At 43.3% G+C, this 18,988-nt stretch overlaps 1 protein-coding gene across 2 annotated transcripts in view; it reads left to right on the top strand.

The window, feature by feature from the left end:
• Positions 1-2,312: 2,312 nt before the first annotated feature.
• The window catches only part of SPNS2 (SPNS lysolipid transporter 2, sphingosine-1-phosphate), a 161,334-nt gene continuing 144,658 nt past the window's right edge, over positions 2,313-18,988 (top strand). For both annotated transcript variants that reach the window (XM_068268501.1, XM_068268499.1), the window contains exon 1: positions 2,313-2,856. In XM_068268501.1, coding sequence (XP_068124602.1) covers positions 2,592-2,856 — 265 coding nt within the window. In that variant the 5' untranslated portion in view covers positions 2,313-2,591. The remainder of the gene's footprint in view (positions 2,857-18,988) is intronic.

Here is an 18,988-nt window from a genome sequence, read left to right as displayed (position 1 = left end):
CTCTGACTCCTTGACTCCGACTCCACATCCCTGCGTGACACAGGACAGGTGACTACAAATTTGCATTGCAAGTGCCCAGCAGAGGTTGCCGTGGTGGCTGAGGGGTGGTCTATACCCCAATCACGCTGATGGGCCCATTCTGGCCAGCTGATCCAGTGAGCCCTTTCATATTGGGGGGGGGTTGTGTGGCACAGACTCCCTCCTGTGATCAAGGTGCAAGTTGGAAACTGACAACGGGAGAGACTGAATCTTGTGAGCGCTGCGCCCATTTGTTTATATTTTATGCTTCGCTTTTCACATAAAGCAGGGAGCGCTCCACCGTATGAACTAGTGTTTGTTCAGCTCTTTATATATTTACACACAGTACTTTTTACTTATACCTATTGAATTACTGACTTTTGTATTATTAATGATCAGTGAGCGCTATTATATGAATTTTAATTTTTCACAGGCAATTTTTGATGCGGAATCGCAAGACTATTGAAGTCAATAGGCTGCATCTGAATTGCATGCAGGCAAAAAAAAAATGTATGCTGCGTAGCATTCACTGCTGAATTCATCGCCTGTCACCTGCTCCTGTTCACCAGCTGGACACTTGCTAGTGCTTGGCATGGGCAGTAGACAGACTGACTCCATGCAGTTGCATCTGAACATGGCTCAGACACGGCAACAGATGGTTTTTCACTAACAGAAATGCCACTGCGCATCAAACATAACACGCTGTGTTACCAAATGCAGCCACTTGGCTTCATGTAATTGCAGCCGATTGGCGATGTGGCTGGCAGCCAGAGGGCTAAACTGCTCAAAAAATTAGGTAATTTTGCATGCAATCTATACACACATCAGTTTTACTGAATTAAAAGCTCAAGCCATATTGATCATAATTTCCATTAATACACAGCAAAAATCAATTTGTGTGGAACAGTACAACACTTCGATAAATTTTCAGTAAATTTCATGGTGAAATCTACTGAAAAATCTGAGTGCTGTGTATGGAGGGATTCTATCCCTCTCTGATGAGAATCGGATCAGAGAGGAATTGATCTGTTTGTCACATTGGATGGCACTCTAAACATGTAAGGCCACCTTAACTGCACCTCAAGGGCAGCTCTGTGTTGCACGTGACTCCCCGGGGACAGGGCTTGCGATCCCATTCAGTATGGATAAACTGATGAGTCATCGGCTCAGCAGAAAGGGTCAACAGCTCCCCTCTGCCACCCCTAGACCTCCTCTATACTTCTAGATTGAAGAAAAGGGTTAACAGGATTTCCCTGGACCCCTCCAACCCAGGCTTCCGTTTCTTCAAGCTCCTTCCATCGGGCTGACGCTTCAGAACCATCCGCCCAAAGACAAACAGGTGAAGGGACACCTTTTTTCCTCAAGCAGCCCTCCTGCTGAACTCCTGCCATTCGAGGGGCGCTCTTGCCCCACTCAGCTCAAATACTCTGGGATGGGGCACACGGGAGCCCGTTCCTGCGTAACCCAGCAGTCACCCTGATACACTTCTAAGATCAACTCAATTCAAGGTGCTGCATGATGTTACTTATCCCCGGGGCTAGACAAATCCACTTATCCCCGGGGCAAGACGAATCCACTCCCTGGTGCGGACTATTAAGAGCAAACTGCATGTTGTACAGCAGTGATTATTTTCTTGCATACTGCCTGCCTGTCTTTTTTGCGTGTTTTCACTGTGAACGTCTTAGTGTCAATCCTGTCTTTGTTCTATTGCCAATGCCATGTGAACCACAACCAATTCCGGGTACGACTTCGGTCGCACTTGGCGAAATAAAGATCCTGATTCTGGATCGCGGGCACAATTGCTCCGAAATGCAGGCAACCATGGTCTGCAGTTTAGCTGTGAATCACAGCGCTTGTATGGAAACCTCAGAGAGTGCAGTCTATGCACTCTCTGATGTCCCTGCAATTGCGTTTCCAGGAAACGCAATTGCAGGGACATCAGTTTCCATAAGTGTACTGAATGCGCGCATATGGAAATGAGGCCTTAGCTTTATGTCTATCACGGTACAGCTGCAAATTGTTGTGTGTCTATCGGCCTGTAAATTAGAGGAAGCATTTTAGTGTTTCTTATCTAAGACCTATACATATGAATGAGGGTTTCAAAGGTACACACTAGTCTTTTGATAAAAACAAAGATCAGTTTGGAGAGTGCAGATAAGAAGTGATTGAAAGGAGGCAGAAAGGCCAGAAGGTGGCGCTACATGTGATGCTGATGAGAATACCATTACTAGCCCAACACATACAAAATCAGGTGTCGGCTTCTTTTATTTTTTTTTCCTCCAGCAGAGGGAATATACTGTGCTGAAGTGAGGAGGAGCTTTGTGAGCCTGGAGTGCCCTCAGCCACACACCTCTTTGCGGTAAAGGAGGCTATTGGAAAGAGAAGGAAGCTCCCCAGCAGCCCGAGCTGTCAAGTGTCAGGCAAGGCGCTGGGAGATGTGCAGCTGAAGCCTCTGGAATCGCGCTCGGCTCCCTGCTGCTTTGTTTCCGCACTGAGGAGGAACAAGAAGAAGCAACGTGAGTCTCCTGCATTCAGCTGCCCGGAATCACTGGAGGAGCTCCGGGCAGCAGCTGATGATGTGCCTGGAGAGTGATGGACCAGGCACGGGTGACAGTAGTCAGGACTGCATCCCGGGAGCAGAGGATGGCTCCGTGGAGACCCTCTCCGGCAGGATGAACCCGGTCACTATGGATATTAAATCCCCCGAGATGGACAGTCCCATAAGTAAACCCACAATGGACAAGAAGGCTCCCAATCTGAGGCGTGCGAGGGTGGCAGCGGCTGGCATCCTGAGTGTGGGCAATGTGCTGAATTACCTGGACAGGTATACAGTAGCAGGTAAGCTATGGGGGAGACCCTCGCCTTTCATTGGGCATGCACAAAGCATCATCCATGTGTTACCAGCAGAAGACGACCACCAGTGATGAATTATACAGCAGCTATAGCCATCCCCCAGGCTACAAACTGCATGCATAGAGCTATGGATGGCATTGAGGTGTTTGTGTGTGTGTGTATGTGTGTGTGTGTGTATATGAATATATATTAGATTGTCAGCCTAGGTGCCCATTAATGGTACAATTTTTTTAATGAGATGTGATCTTTCGATGCGATTTTTACTATCAAAGTTTACAGAAAACTGTGCAGTGTGGCAAAAAAATTGATGAAAAAAGGATTCTATGGTCATCTGGAACAGAAAATGTGATCAATCTGAATGTTGGATTTTACGATCGAATTGGAAAAGGGACAATGCCCTAATCAACCTGTTTATGGGAACAGCCGATAATTAGTGTCCAATTACGTTAGATAGTAAAAATCACATTGAAATATCGTATCTGATGAGAAAATTGTACCGTTAGTGGGCACCTTATTGTCAGTCTGGCTACATGTACATGGAAGGATGCTATGGAGCAAGTGCTGAAAACATGATGATGTGGGAACACGAGGACAGTTGCAAACAGACTGCTCTGCATTGGAATGAGTTCTCTCCCACTAAAAATACAGTGCTTTGTTCTATCTCTTCTTATCATTCCTCACTATCAATGCACGTCCAAGATACTTCATAAAATGTGCTGAAAAATGTACAACCGGTCATTTAGAGGTATTGAGAGAACAGCACCTCTAATTTATTTTTTTATTATTTTTTAATCTCCATTCATTTATTATAATGGCACGCATAGATTTGGATAATTAGAAGCATCAGCACTGCACGATATTTTTTAATAAGATAAAAGGCATCCAACAATTTGGAGGCAAGAGCCTTCAAGGTCATCTAATGTTTCTGTTTTAGGTAGGTTGTATATTTGTGAAATTAATTAGTTTTTGAAAAAAAACCACAGATCAGCGCTGCATAATATGTTGGCGCTTTATAAGTACAATAAATAAATAGATCTGCGTATTGCCTAAGCGCCTTCTTTTCAGGGGGGGGGGGGGGAATATGTATCTTTAATATACTATGACAAATGTACACGAGGTGCTTGCATATTCAGTTCTGTAGAAGAACATGTGTACCTAATCTAGATCAGTGTTTTTAAAGTTCTCCTCGGGGACCAACAGCAGATCAGGTTCTCAACAAATCCAAGCATTGTCACAGGTGTAGCAATTACATAAACAAAACATAAACACTCTAGCCACAAACCCTGCACAGTTCTTGGTTTGTAGCTTGTCACTCTGACAAACATGTTACGTGTAGACTGAAACACCCAATCTCATGTCTGGACTGCAGCAGGCTTCCTGGTGTTTTGTGGCCATTTCAGGTCACTGGAAGATGACCACTCTACAAAGCTCAGGCAATTATTTGAATGAGTGGTTAAAATTAAACTGTTAGCTTTTCTTACTGTGCTATAATTGAAGAAAAAAAGCACGTCTTTACATGTTATTTAAGCGATCTATTGTGGGGTAGTTCCAGGCCGGTACAAATCAGAACATATAATACACATATAATGGTAGAGTAGAGTACTGTGCTGCACTTTGCCAAGTCATTTAGCCACATGTAAAAACTTGGAACACAGATGACAGCTGAAGGTTTTTGTCCACATGGTAGACCAAGATGAGAGCCTGCCTCATCCCAAGGGGTTATGGGTGTGAGTGAGAAAATATACCACAAGAGCACGCTATGGATTTTGAAGGCATGTTCTTGATTCATCTGGAACACTGTGGAACTCCATACATACTGTATTCTGCAGCTATTGCCTGCCTATTACATGTGAACTATACACAGCATGTTCTGTTTGTCATACAGTTGAACCTATGTTCACTTCACTTTCATGCTGTCATTGCTCTGTGTATGCTCTGCCTCCATACCCTGCATGCCTTCAAATGCCATTTCCCTGTTGTGTTTCTTTGCTGGAGGCCAAATTTAAACAGGTTCAGTGGTGACTTTCTTCTGTTGCTAAAAATAACCACCAGTCTTCTGAAAATCAGAGGCTAGAAAACAATGTGTATTTTTATTGGCTGTATGAATGGTCATCTTGCATGCCATGTATGTTCTGCTTATTGAGATGAATGGTCAGATATGCAGGGTTTCTTGTTTTATGTGCAAATGTGTTGTGGCAAGAGGCTTTGTCTTTGTATGCTGTCATATCTAATAAGTCATCTTCCACAGAGAGATAGTGTGGAGAGTAATATTGGCAGTGGCACATCATTATCTCTACTGTGATGCACAAGTGTCACTGGAGACCTTATCATTGGTGTGTGTTGGCAAACATAATCCTCTGCATAGGCTTTCCTAGCCTCTCTCAACTTTCAAAATAAACATCCTTAATGTTTCTCTCTTTGTCATAATTTGCTAAATGTGTGATGTTCTCAGTTAAAAATGAACTGTGACAATGATATCATCTAAAGTATTTGGAGCTGGCTTTTCAAGTGCTTAGTTTTGCAGCAGATAAACGTACCTGGAAGTGTGAGAAAGGGATGCTTAGTCCTATTCCTTGGCAGACTCCTGATGCTGGTCATACATCAGTGCATCAGTTGGATATGCAGTCAGGATTGGCCAGACTTTCTGTAACACAGGTGGCTACACAGACAAGCACATTCATATACCTGGAACATGTACACTGAGATGAGCAGGTTCTTATGGAAGCAATGGGACAAAAGCAGTCTCTGAAACTACTGATTATCAGGCTTGGCTAGGATCTAAAGTGCTTGTAGATGGTCAGCTATTGCTTCATATGTTTGACTTTCCTCAATTAAAGTGGACCTGAACTCTTGCACAGGACAGAAGAAAAACACAGAAAATGCACCCTGTATGTATTTATAGAGTTTAGCTGGTCTAATTCCTCTCATCTGTGCCTAATCAACCCTGTAATTTGATTTCTCAGCTGTATCGGCTCAGGAATCTCCTCTGCCACTGCAGATCAACTAATTTGTAAACAGAATTTTAACAGTATGTCTGCTTTCATGAATGCAGGAAGTAGACACACTGCAGCTTTATCGCAGGATTTGTATCAGCTGTAAAAAAAAAAAGTTTTTCTTTAAAGGTTGTTATGCTGTTGTGTATCTTGTAGAGCAGAGGAAGTTCTGAGTTCAGGTCTGCTTTTAAGGCTAATTTCACACTATGTGTGTTGCGTACTGCCCATGCTACAAAGCGACACACGCCTTGATAAAGGGGGACCCTGCGAGGCCCCTGAAACAATTGTCGGCTATACTCATGGGTACTGATGGCTCAATAAAGAGAGCGTGATTCCTACTAACTTGGTGTGCTGATATATCGGAGAAAGATTATTGCTGGTGACATTGCCTAGGTCACAATATCAAGCACCTAACCTGCTACAGAGGTGTGCCCAATCACAGCTTTATGACAACATGCTACAAAGTGGACATAACCAACGCACACACTGCATGTCATAATGTGCACATTATTTTTTATAGCATATAGAATTGCTATGCAATGCACTTGTTCACTCACCCTTTATCCATAAACGCACTGTAGAAAGTGTGTCTGGGTCATGTGATCCTTCACACAGAGAAGTGAACCTGAACATACAACGGTATGAGCAGTGCGTTCACATACAGCAACGTACCTATACTAATAAAAAGTAAATCCAATACATCAAGCCTGTGTCTGAGATCATAGTATTTCTAAAGGCTGGGTTCACATTTGACTGTGGAAAATTGTTTTCTCGCACACGCTTTTTGTACCCTATGTGCATTCTTCTACATTAAAACGCCTGCCTTTTCGCTCGGTTTTATACTGAATCAACTCAAATGCTGCAGGACTTGCGTTTGGGAAAACATTACATAGCTCTGGTGTGAGTCATCCCATTCAAATACATTAGCCAAGCTCTTTTCAAAGTGCTAGCATTTTAAAAAAACACTCAGAAGCGATCTAGGTGTGCACCAGCCCCTTAAGCGGTTTCACATATGGAAAAAACAATGAAAATGAGTCAGGTGTGAACCAAGCTCTATGATATGACCCAACTTTTTGTAGAAGTTTGTAGCCATCCATAAACTATGGTTTCACTTTTTTCTATTTCTCATGTTAAGGAGCACTCCTGTTGAGAAGCTTTGTGTTTGAAAACTAACTTTAAATTTGCAGCCATTGTTCTGAAGGGTCCTTCTGAAATAATGTTACTGCACCAGACTGAGGCTAGGTTCCTGCGTGAGCCGGACCTCGAACGGCCAGCAGGAGCAGAAACTCATCCTCCAGAGTTTTGTTTACTAAAATGGTCCTATTAATAGGATCGGTTCAATTGTCAGTTTTCCGAAACATGAAAACAAAACTTTCACATCTCTTTGCTTTTTTAATAGAAGCCTGAACAGAGCTTCACAAGTTTAGAAATAATATGCAGGGAATTGGGCAAGGCAGCTTCGGAGGTTGCAGTTGGGATCACATCCATGCCCATGGAGGACCTGAAGCAACTGCACAGACTCCACAGGGGTGCCTCTAGCCATTTTCACTCCAGGCGAGAAAACCTGTGATGACCGCCCCCATGGCGCCCCCCCCATGAAAATCATTGTAATGCCAGGAAATAGTTTCACCAGGAAATAATAATAATAAAAAGAACATTTACTCACCTGCAGAAGACACCTTCCCAGCCTCCCTCCCGCGCAACAGTTCCCCTGATGATTTTCGTGCAGCAACTCCAGCTGCTAATCTCCCGCACTGACAGGCAGAGCAGGGCTATGGGTAAATTGCACCCCAAAGCCCTGCACTGGAGACACAAATAGTTTCCAGTGCAGGGCTCCGGACTCCATTTTCTTGTAGCCCCGCTCTGCCCGCCGGAACCCACAGACTCCGCAGGCTGCAGAAGTGAGCTTACGGGCTGCGACCAGTGAATTGGCGCAGCTTCTATTAGACGCCACCAGTCAGTTCACCACCTGGGGACACACCATCTGGCGGGGGTAGGGGTGGCCGCGGCCCCCCATTCCCCCCCCCCCCCCTGCGCACAGCACTTGTGATCGCCTGGTGGACCATGTGCCTCTGCAAGAGGGCCAGAAGGAGACACAAAAGGGGACACAAGGAGTCACAAAGGAGGACAGAAGGAGTCACAGGGGGACTAAATGAGGCACACTGGGGGACAGATGTAGGCACACTGGGGTGGAAAGAGGGACAGAATGAGGCAAAAAGGGGAAACAGGAGGTACAAAGGGGGACAGAGGGAGGCACAGGGGGACTGAAGAAGGCACATGGGGAGTCACAGGGGGACAGAAGGAGGCAGGAGAGTCAGAAGAAGTCATAAAGGAGGACAGAAGGAGGCACACAGGGGGACAGAATGACGCACAATGGTGGAAAGAATGAGACACAAAGGAGGACAGGAGGTGGTACACAGAGGGGTAGCAGGAGGTACAGGGGGACAGAAGAAGGCATGGGGCAATAAGGAGGCACAAAAGAGGACAGAAGAAGGCACACAGGGGGACTGAAGAAGGAACATGGGAACAGAAGCTGGCACAAAGTATGACAGGAGGTGGCACAATAGGGACAGATTTAAGCACAAAGGGTGACAAAAGGAGCCACAAGAGGAAAGAAGGAGGCACAGGGGGACTGAAGGAGGTACACAGGGGACAGGAGGCACAAAGGGGACAGAATGATGCACAATGGGGGACAGGAAAAAGCACAAAGGGGGGCAGAAGGAAACACAGGGAGACAGGAGGCACAAAGGGGGACAGAAGGAGGTACAAAAGGGGGACAGAAGATGGCAGAAGGAGGATGTAAGGAGGCACAGGGAGACAGGAGGCAGAGGGGGGCAGAAAGAGACACGGAGACAGAAGGCACAAAGGGGCACAGAAGGAGGCATAGGGGGACAGAGGAAGGCACAGGATACAGAGGTGGCACATGGAGACGGAAGGAGGCACAAAGGGAGACAGGAGGCAGAGTGGGACTGAAGGAGGAACGGGGAAGAGGTAGCACAAGCGGCCAAATAAAGGCAAATGGGACATAAAGAGGCACAGGGGGACAGAAGGAGGTACAAAGGGGCATAGGAGGCAGAGGTGGCACAGGGGGACTGAGGGAGGCACATGGAGACAGAAGGGGGCACAAAGGGAAACAGAAGGACAAACTGGATCAGACATGGCACATGGGACTGAAGGAGGAACAAGTAGACAGAAGGAGGTACAAAAGGGACAGAAGGAGGCATGAAGGTGGAAGCTGCCTGCAACTTACACTAAGTAGATGCAGCAGAAGCATGTAATAGAACACCCATGGGGGTGGGGCTTAGACTGGGGTGGAGCAAAATGTGGGGGTGGGGCTTAATCCAGCAACATGGCACCCCCCAGGACCAATAGCACTCCAGGCAATGGCCTGTACTGCCTATGCCTAGAGGCTCCCCACCCCTGATGGTGCTGCCACAGCTCACCTAACCTTTCATTGCCATGTAAAAACAAGGAACATCAAGAGCCCCAATAGTGTAATATTTACTGGTAAATGGTTACTAGATAAAGTATTAATACTCACAAACCAGGGTTACCATTAGGCAACCACTGTAAAGGCAGATGGGGAGATTTTCCTGACCCCACTCAGGAATAAGAAGTCGCTCTCTGTAGATGAGAAAAAGGGGGTTCAACCCTCCATCCAGGGTAGACTCAATATTATGCAGGAGAACATAGGTGCCACAAGGATAAAAGGAAGCTAGATGAGCTTAAAAAACAAATTCTTGGTAAATAGAGGAGGCAGTGGTGGACTTACCTCCTCCAAGCAGACACTAAACGACTGTAGTAAAGACGGTCACAGACAGAGGTGCCTGGCTCTTCTACTGACTACATATGCTATTGCTCCGTTATTACTTGATGAAGCGGGATCAAACCTGTGAAACGCGTTGCATATTTGGAGTTCATAAATAAAATATATTGACTGTCTATACTGCAGTCGTTACCAAGAATTTGGTTTATATTCTCGTTTAGCTTCCTTTTTATCCTTTTTGGTGCCTCTGTTCTCCTGCATAATTTCATTGTCATGTATTCCGTTACGCAAATGCAGTCTAAAGGTGGCCACTAATGATCCAATCTTTTTCATCCAGTTTTACCAAATCTATGTAGTATAAGGGTAAAATGAGTGAATATATTGAATGGATAATTTGGGCAGTTCCCTTATACTACATAGAAATGGTAAGATTGGATGAAAAAGATTGGATCATTAGTGGCCACCATTAGATATGGTGGAGTCACAAACTGGCACATCTAGGTATACAAAGTAGTGGAGAATAGAAAGTCATTACAGGGCTGCCCACATTCATTATCTAATGTGGTCCTCAATTTGAGCGATTTGGCTGTTCAAGGACAACTTAAGTGAAAAGAATATGGAGGCTGCCATATTTATTTCCCTCTAAACAATCCCAGTTGCCTGGCAGCCCTGTTGGTCTATTTGGTTAGTATAGTAGTACTATTAGTAGTGTTTGAATAACACTAGAAACAAGCATGCAGCTAATCTAGTCAGAACTGACAATAATGTCAAACGCCTGATCTGCTGCATGCTTGTTCAGGGTCTATGCCTAAAAGTATTAGAGACAGAGAATAAGAAGGACTGCCAGGCAACTGGTATTGTTTAAAAGGAAATAAATATGGCAACCTCTATATTCCTCTCGCTTCAGTTATCCTTTGACCAAAAGTGTTTCATTACTGTGCTTATTGTGAGAGGTTGACAACAAAACCCTCTTTGCAGGTGTATGCCATCTTTAATATCACCCCTAATATTTTTACCCTGGATAGACTTTGTTAGTGATGACTTTCAGCAGCTCCTTTAGTTAGCATGATTAAAAATTGAAAGAGCATGTTACAGTCAGTGGCGTAGCTAAGGAGCAGTGGGCCCCGATGCAAGTTTTACAATGGGGCCCCCCAAGCACTCTATATGTAACAATTGATACGGCTCACCAAAACCTGCCAAGGGCAACTACAGTGTCAGAGGTGCAAGAAAAGGATGGGAAACAGTTTGTTAAGGATTACCACTATTCAAAGTATCTATAGAAGTGATTATTATGAGCACAGGACCAATAGGGAGCTAATACTGTAGTTGAGGGAGGGCCCTTCAGGGCCCCTCTGTCCCAAGGGCCCCGATGCGGTCGCTACCTCTGCAACCCCTATTGCTACGCCCCTGGTTACAGTTAGGGCTGTTTGGTGTAACGCTCCCATTGTTTTTGCATTTTTCTAGCAGTGCCCCTTGTTTTCTCAAGTAGACGACGCAAGGTTTAAAGATTCAAGCTTAGTCAGCAGGCTCTGCTCTTCAGTTAAGGAGTATGCTATACTCTGCCAAATAAATGATATATTAATGATCTTGGTCATGACCCTGTGACAGTGGATGGGAAATATTTGAGCTCTTGTCTGGTTTATGTGTTTATAGAGAAAACTAGTGAAGAATGATGGATATATATGGCTAATCACAGGAAGAAGCATAAAGAATTCAATGTCAAGGAATTACCCAGTGATTTATTTCTTTGTCTCATGCTTAATAACTGTTGCTTACGGTATTCTACGTTTTAAAGTGGTCACGAGGTGAAGCTCGGGATCATAATCTGATAAGAGAAGCCGCCTATTGCTGAGTGTGGCGCCTTCTTCCTGAAGTGTTACTGCGCGAGCCTGCCCACAAGCAGTACCACGGAGCCCGCGGCTCCGGCTTACTGCCCTTGCTGGGTCAGCTGTTGCAAGGTCACACTGGAGGAAAAAGAGCTGCGCGGCCCCAATATGGGGGCCATGCTCAGTAATGGGGGACTTCCGAGCAGGAAGGGAAACCTCAATAGGCTCCTGAGGCTTCCTTCTCTTTAGGCAAGTATCCAATTTTGTACCCGAGCTTCAGCTTGGGTACTCTTTAAGTTCAAAATAAAGCCCCATTAAGGAAAAACTTTTTTGTCTTTGGACAGTGTGGTAAACCGTTAGAATCCCTCTGTTGGATGTCGACAGCTGTCCTGTGTCCTCATCTGTGAGAATTCCATTCTTTTCTGTCCAGGAAGGAAGTTGGGAAGTCTTTCCAACAGCATTGACCGCTACTAAACTTTTTTTTTTTTTTTTTTTTTTTATGGAGACGTAAGAATTTCCATACTACTTTTTACTGCTTTCCCTTGTTTCCTCTAGCCAGGGATACTTGCTTACATAAAACCACAAGATCCATGGATCCATAGATAGAAAGTGAGCTTGACACAAGCAGTGGAACCTCCAAGTTTCTGTACTGTTTCTGTACTGTAACACTATTCAAAGCTAAACCTTTCCTGCAGTTCACATAACTCGTGCATTATCACCATTCTTATTCTCAGAGCGTTACAGAAAACATTGAAGAAGTCCTATTACTTCCCACCTATTTACTAAGCCAATGTGATCCTGCATATTTGGACTGGAGCGATTCTAGGCATGTGCCTAGCGATTGTTGGAGCATTTTTGGTGTAGCGTGTTTTATTTTTTGTTACCGTAGAGCTGGAACTGAACAGCTTCTGTAACAAAAACACTTGGAAAATCGCTCTTTTCTAGGGCTTTTCAGAGCGATTTTCCACTTTCCTATACTTAACATTGAGTCTTAATCGCCTCCGAAAAGCGCAGAAATGCTACAGGACCTGTGTTTGTGTTCGTGAGAAAATCACATTGCTCTGGTGTGATCCATCTCATTCCAATATGTTAGCCAAAAAGCTTTTCAAATTGGTAGCGTTTTTAAAAACGCTTAGAAGCGCTCTTTGTGTGCACTGGCCCTGATAAAGCTTTTGCAAATCCATGACTACATGGCTGGCTGCACGGCTTGAGGAATGGTGGAGAGCCAGAAACGGGCTCAATGTTTTTACACTTATACCAATAAAATAAAAGGATTTTTAGTGGTAGTGTGAGCACTCCTTTGTTCATTGTTAGTCTGGATCTCAGGAATCTTTGGGCTTTGGCACACCCTCTCCCTGTCTAGTGAGTGCCACTTCACATCGTCTACATTGGAATATAAGCTCACTGTGGGTTTTGTTTAATAAGGCAATGTTAGAGAGATTACCATGTATTTTCATAGTGTCTGATATCTTCTGCTGCGCTTTATAGAGTACGTAATCATGTCTGTTCCTCTGAGGAGCTCACAACCTAATTTCTACAATAGTCTGATGCCCCTACCATAATCTAAGGCCAATTTTGGGGGCTGAACCAAATAACCTATTAGTATGTGTTTGGCATATCGGGTGAAACCAGAGCACCCAAAGAAAACGCACAAAGACAGGGAGAACATACAAACTGCATGCAAGCAGTGCCCTGGCTGAGATTAAAAATTTGGACATCTAGTTCTGCAAGGCAAGAGTGCTATCCACTATGCCACTATGCTGCTGGCACATGTACATTAATGTTGTTTATTCCTTTATGAATCACCAGCCTCTAGTTTTGTTTGTTTTTCATTTGGATTTTTAAAGGGACTCCGAGCAGTGCAAAAACTATGGAAAGATGCATATCATTTTAAAGCTCTCTTTCTCCTCTTTCCAATGATATATAAACCACCGCCCTACGTCTTTTAGTTTTCGCTATTTTCGCGGTTTAAATTGCCGCGGCCGCGATTTCGATCGCGAAAATAGAGAAAACTAAAAGGCAATATAACTATGGCTTGATGGATATCATTTTAAAGCTCTCTCTCTCCTCTTTCTGACGACACCTAAATCGTTGCCCTACGCCTTTTAGTTTTCTCTATTTACAATTCAATCGCGAAAATAGCGAAAACTAAAAGGCGTAGGGTGGCGGTTTATATATCATTGGAAAGAGGAGAAAGAGAGCTTTAAAATGATGTGCATCTTTCCATAGTTTCTGCACTGCTCGGAGTCCCTTTAAAGCTGTGCAAGGTTCCTGTGGTTTCCCTTGGTAGTTTGTTGGCAGGTCTGTGTATACATTTACTCATGTGCACATCTTCAATAGAGAAGCCACCTGCTTTGGCCTTGCCACATCCCAACCTGAGGGAGTGGTGAATTGGATGTAAGCAAAGCCTTGGCTTTTGTGATCACTGGGCCCTGGGTGCAGGCAAGGTGGGAGCAGGCATCTAGCGTGAAGATAGAGGTCATTCAGGAAGCTGTATTTGTAAATACAATAATCCTTGCTCAGGTCACACATTTGCCTATTCTTTTAAAACTGGGTGGGTAAGAGATTATATTACCTATCTATTCTAATTAACATAACTAATGTAACTTGATGACAGTATGTTTTAGGCTGAAGTTCCCCTTTAAACTTGTATGGTCATTTTGATAAATCTATCATGCAGTAATTTTAGAGTGATATCAAATTTTTGCAGATTTTTAAGTATACCTGACCAGTGGCAAATCTACATAAAGTAAGCACAGAGGTATGTTCATGCTGGAAAGATAAATCGCCCTTCCATTTAAAGTGGAAATTTAAGAAATTTTGCACATAGGAAGGATACCCTCTTTTAAAGTTGTAATTACCTGTTGGGTAATTTTAATCTAACTCTCTCCTGGAACTTCATGCCCACCGACTTCTGGCACGTAGCCCCAACCCCTTGTTTCAAAACACATTGGTGTGCTCTCTACTAGAGACAGACAAAACACCATGGCAAAATAACATGTAATGCTTTTCAGTGGAGGTGCATGTGTTAGCTCGGAACCCAAATTTCCATAGACTGCGAAAAATTGTTGCATAAAACGGCAGGCATTTTCCATGGACACAAGTAAGGTTCCTCCCTCACTTTCAGAGCATGCATTGCATTCTGCTCGTGTCGCGCACAGGTATTATGCAATGCACATAGTGTGAATAAACCCTCAGGCCAAGTTCACAGTGGGACGTTACATTATGTTCCTTGTTTAACAGAATCGCAACACAATGGAACAAAACTATTGTACCGTACATTACGACCGCGTTGCATACAGTGAAGCATACATACCATGAAAAGTATGCTTCACTGTACCTAGTAACACTCTTGTTTAGTGGTAACCCAAGATCCACAGGAAGTGCATCTGACTAGGCCAATTGGAAGCTGCATGCAATTTACATTATATTTGCATGCATACCAGAGCAATTTGCATCTCTTTGACCATCTCCATCGCTGTGTGATCAGATTAATCAGTCCGTATCTAAAGGTGCGTACACACGCACTACTAAAGAGAACGATAGGTCTGTCAGACCCTCCCACTGGGCGGTCGTTCTCCCGACAGTAGTGCGTGTGTACAGTCTGTCTGCAGACTGATAAGGCTGTTTCTGAAAGATCCGCTGAGCGGATCGTTCAGAAACGGCCTTATCAGTCTGCAGATAGACTGTACACGCGCACTATTGTCAGGAGATGGACCGCCCAGCGGGAGGGTCTGACGACCCGTCGTTCTCTTTAGTAGTGCATGTGTACGCACCTTAAAAGCCTCACCAAATAAGCCTACCAGGTCTGTCTCCAGGTACGAAACCATTGCTTTGCTGCTGGACGCTCTACATGCCGAATATGATGGCTGCATGCCAAAGCACTCTTTGTTAAGCAAAGTGCTGCCATAAATATTCAAAAGAAAAAAAAGTTAAGCTTCTAAACATTTCACAAATGTTACTTAAAAGTGACTAAAACCAGTATAGTTCCCCTCTCAGCCATTGCTTATAGCTCAGCTGGAAAGAGAGAAGCCAAGAGACAAGTGCTAGTTATGCATTCCTTATGCGTGGCAAGGAGCATAGTAGTCACATGTACTGCTAGCTGACTGTACCTCCACCTGTGCTTGGGTGGAAGTGGTAATAACTCACAAGAAAGGAATGTCTATTGTAAGCATGTGGAATGTGTCTGGAATGCGTCTCCTCACCTGTGACATATACTTTGCATTAACCTGTGAAAATCACTATTGGAAACCAGGGTGTTAAAATAATATACATAATAATGCCATCCCCAAAAAACTGCATCTATCTACCAGGCTTTTTAAAAAAGTGACAAGAAACAATATGCAGTAGTTCTGAAAGATGACAATCCCAACAGGCAGAGCAACATTCCAGACACCTAGCTAATAGAACAAGGCTACTGGCAAGCCCTGGGAGGCGAATGTAGTTCAAGTTGGCAGTCATGCCTCTGTGACGCTACATAATAAGCTTCTAGAGCCCACACCTATTTGTATCAGGTTATAAATGTTAGCTTTTACTCTAATCATTCTCTTTGTGGAGATACATTGTTGTCCAGGTGTATGGTTGGTTGCTTTAGGCCCCTTTCCCACTGATCCCTTTTCATTGCATTGCGTTACCCCTTTTTTGTCATAGGGTAACACTTTAGCAATGTAAACCTATGGGGCCTAGCAGACCTGCAATGTACTGGAAGTAGCACATTTTTCCTCTGACAACAGCGTGTTATTGGCAATGACCTGCGGCAACTGGAAGTCATATAAGTCTATGGCGCCTCACATATTTTAAACTGTTCACCACTCACATTCGTGTCGCGCATGCACAGAAGCGTATTTTGACAATACACTTCCACGCACTTCCGATTTCCGCCACAGAAAGTGAGCGTTCGAGAGCCTCACTTCTTCCTTGGCTTGCAGCCAGAAGTGAGATTACTGCGCATTGTTACGATAATCTCCAAAGGCTGTTTTTTGCGATGCGATCACACCGCAACAAAAACGCTGGTTTCTAGTGTGAAACTGGCCTTAGGCTTTCTTACTGCAGTTTGTTGATCACCTGTTGCCATAAATCCGTCCTGTACCTTCGTTTTTACAAGCCGTTGAAGAGTAAAAGTCAACTGTGGCATATTTACTTATATTCTGACATATTTACAGTGACATATTTACACAGATCTAATTTATATGCATTGAAAAAAATGTAATATTCCTAAAACAGGAATGTAATCATGAGGTTTCAAAAGGGAATACATTACGGTACTGGTTTAGTAGTAGACTTCATTTTACTGCCTTGCAGGCATGGTGTTATCTCACCCAAAACGAGTATAATTGCTGATGAGATATCTGGGTTTCCCTTGTAGTTCGGTCATTTATTATTAAATTGCTTGCCATTGCAAATCCTTTCTGTTATGCCGCTATGCAGTTTTTTCCTGGACAGAGCTGCTGTTTGCTGCAGCCTGTAGATTAGAACGGTTGTCTAAAGAGGAACAAATATTTTAGATCTTATAAAGCACCTGTTAATGTAATGTATGTTTTGCAGATTTTAAGACTGCTGGGAAAATCAACATAGGTGGTGAATATAATATGAACGATTTTAATAGCCAGCACATAACTTTGAACTAATATAGTACCAGAATGGACAGCCATATAAACAGATGGTTGTAGATTTCTTACTGCACAGAGCTGGACTGTATAGACTTTCTCTTCCCAGAAGGACTTTCTTGACCTGCAGGCCTTTTCTAGACACAAAGCACTATTGCTTTGGATCTATTACGTAGCATCAAAGGCTATCATAGCCATAGGTGATCTTAGACCACAAGTCATTTCACATGCTTTCTGTGTTTTTCTAACATATCATCTAACCTTCCTGTGACAGATCCTCACAGTGGACTTGAATTCCCAGAAAACTGTCTGCACAACTGGAGTCTTCACCTCCGTTGTGATACACAAGCTATCTTTTCAAGTCTATTTTCACCATGAAACCCACTTCCAGGCAACTAAACTTCGCTCTTAACCGCCAAAAGCCTCCCGTATACAAACTGTCATTTAAGATGGCATGAATTTTTTGAAATCCTGGAGTATCAGTCATCATGTGACAGCTCGGCATCTGGGTCCTAGAACTGGGGTGCTGTCTCATGCTAGTGATGCAGTAAAACAGTCCATATAGATCTATATACAGTATCGTGGAGCTGCATTGTGCAGTGCATGTAATGCTTGATATACAACATGCAATTTCCCAGGTGGAATTGATCATTTCCGACAGGTCCAATCTGATTTCTGATTGTTTTTATGATCGATTTTGTACAGAAGTGATCTGAAAATTGATAAGAAATCAGATCGGACCTGTCATAAATTATGTATTCGATTTTTTTATTTCTATCCGACGGGAAATTGCATGGTGTGTACCAGGCATAAAATCCTTGGACCTGTAGTATGGTCATTACATAATGTCATATAGTAATTTTTTTTTTTTTTATTTAATCACTTTTTAGCTAATTGTGATATGTGCTTACCAGTGTTTAGGATTAGGATGCTAGGAAGGAAATATCTGCCCTGTATTAGCTTTGTAAAGATAAACCAGTGTAAATGATCAGGAATCTTATTGTATCATCTTCAGGCAGTCTGACTATCGACTATCCTAGTCGATCTTTTAACAAAACAGCAGAGTTTCATTGTAATAATGTGTAAATGGACACCTGTGTGTCATATCCTTTTGTTTCCAGTACCCCTTTGACCTCTTCTGGATCTGGTATTAAATGTTGCCATCTAGTCGCAAATGATGTCTTTAAACAAAGTCAAGTATAGTGCATCATTAACCAACTGATATAACATACCTTCCAAGACACTTAATAACACTGCCTAAGTCATTCTTTCATCCCCCTTTGGTTATTTCTCTCTGCTTTGAATTGAGCCAAGTCTGTACATCTGGGGCTAACTGCAAAGGCAGTAATCTGTTTCAGCGTGTATTTCTGGACAAATCATTGAAAGAAACTGGGCTCTGTTAGGATAGTAAAAGTGAACACTTGATATAGGAAAATGTCCTATTATAGGGCAGGCTGTTTTAATATTGATCGGGCTACATTGACAGGTTGTACTCTATATGATGATTGCTGAGCCAAGCAACACAAGCGTACATTACTCACTGGTTTCCCACACTACTTACATGTGATTTAGGTTAACCAAATGTGTTATAGATTATATTAATTCAGTGCAGGGATAGCTTCAGGTCCAGCGTAATGTAGCTGGAATTGCCAGGAATAAGGAATGTTCTTAATGGTCAGTCAGCACAACAGGTTTCTATTGCATCCTCAGGATAGATTTCTGGCATTTGGCAAGTGCAGTGAGACAGGGTAATCCACACAGTTTCTTAGGACTAGTGTTTATTTATACCTCCCTTCATCCCTTTTTAAGTAATGACACATTTGAAGAAAAAACAAAACAAAATAAAAAACACAATTTTTTTCCTATACCCAAAAGAACACATAGAATTATATATTATAAACAGTACTTCCGATATAATGTAGAGAA

The sequence above is a fragment of the Hyperolius riggenbachi genome, chromosome 2 (genome assembly GCF_040937935.1).
Source record: "Hyperolius riggenbachi isolate aHypRig1 chromosome 2, aHypRig1.pri, whole genome shotgun sequence".
Classification (NCBI taxonomy): Eukaryota; Metazoa; Chordata; class Amphibia; order Anura; family Hyperoliidae; genus Hyperolius; species Hyperolius riggenbachi.
Note: the sequence above shows the minus strand (reverse complement) of the source record. Positions and strands in the feature narration are given on the sequence as shown.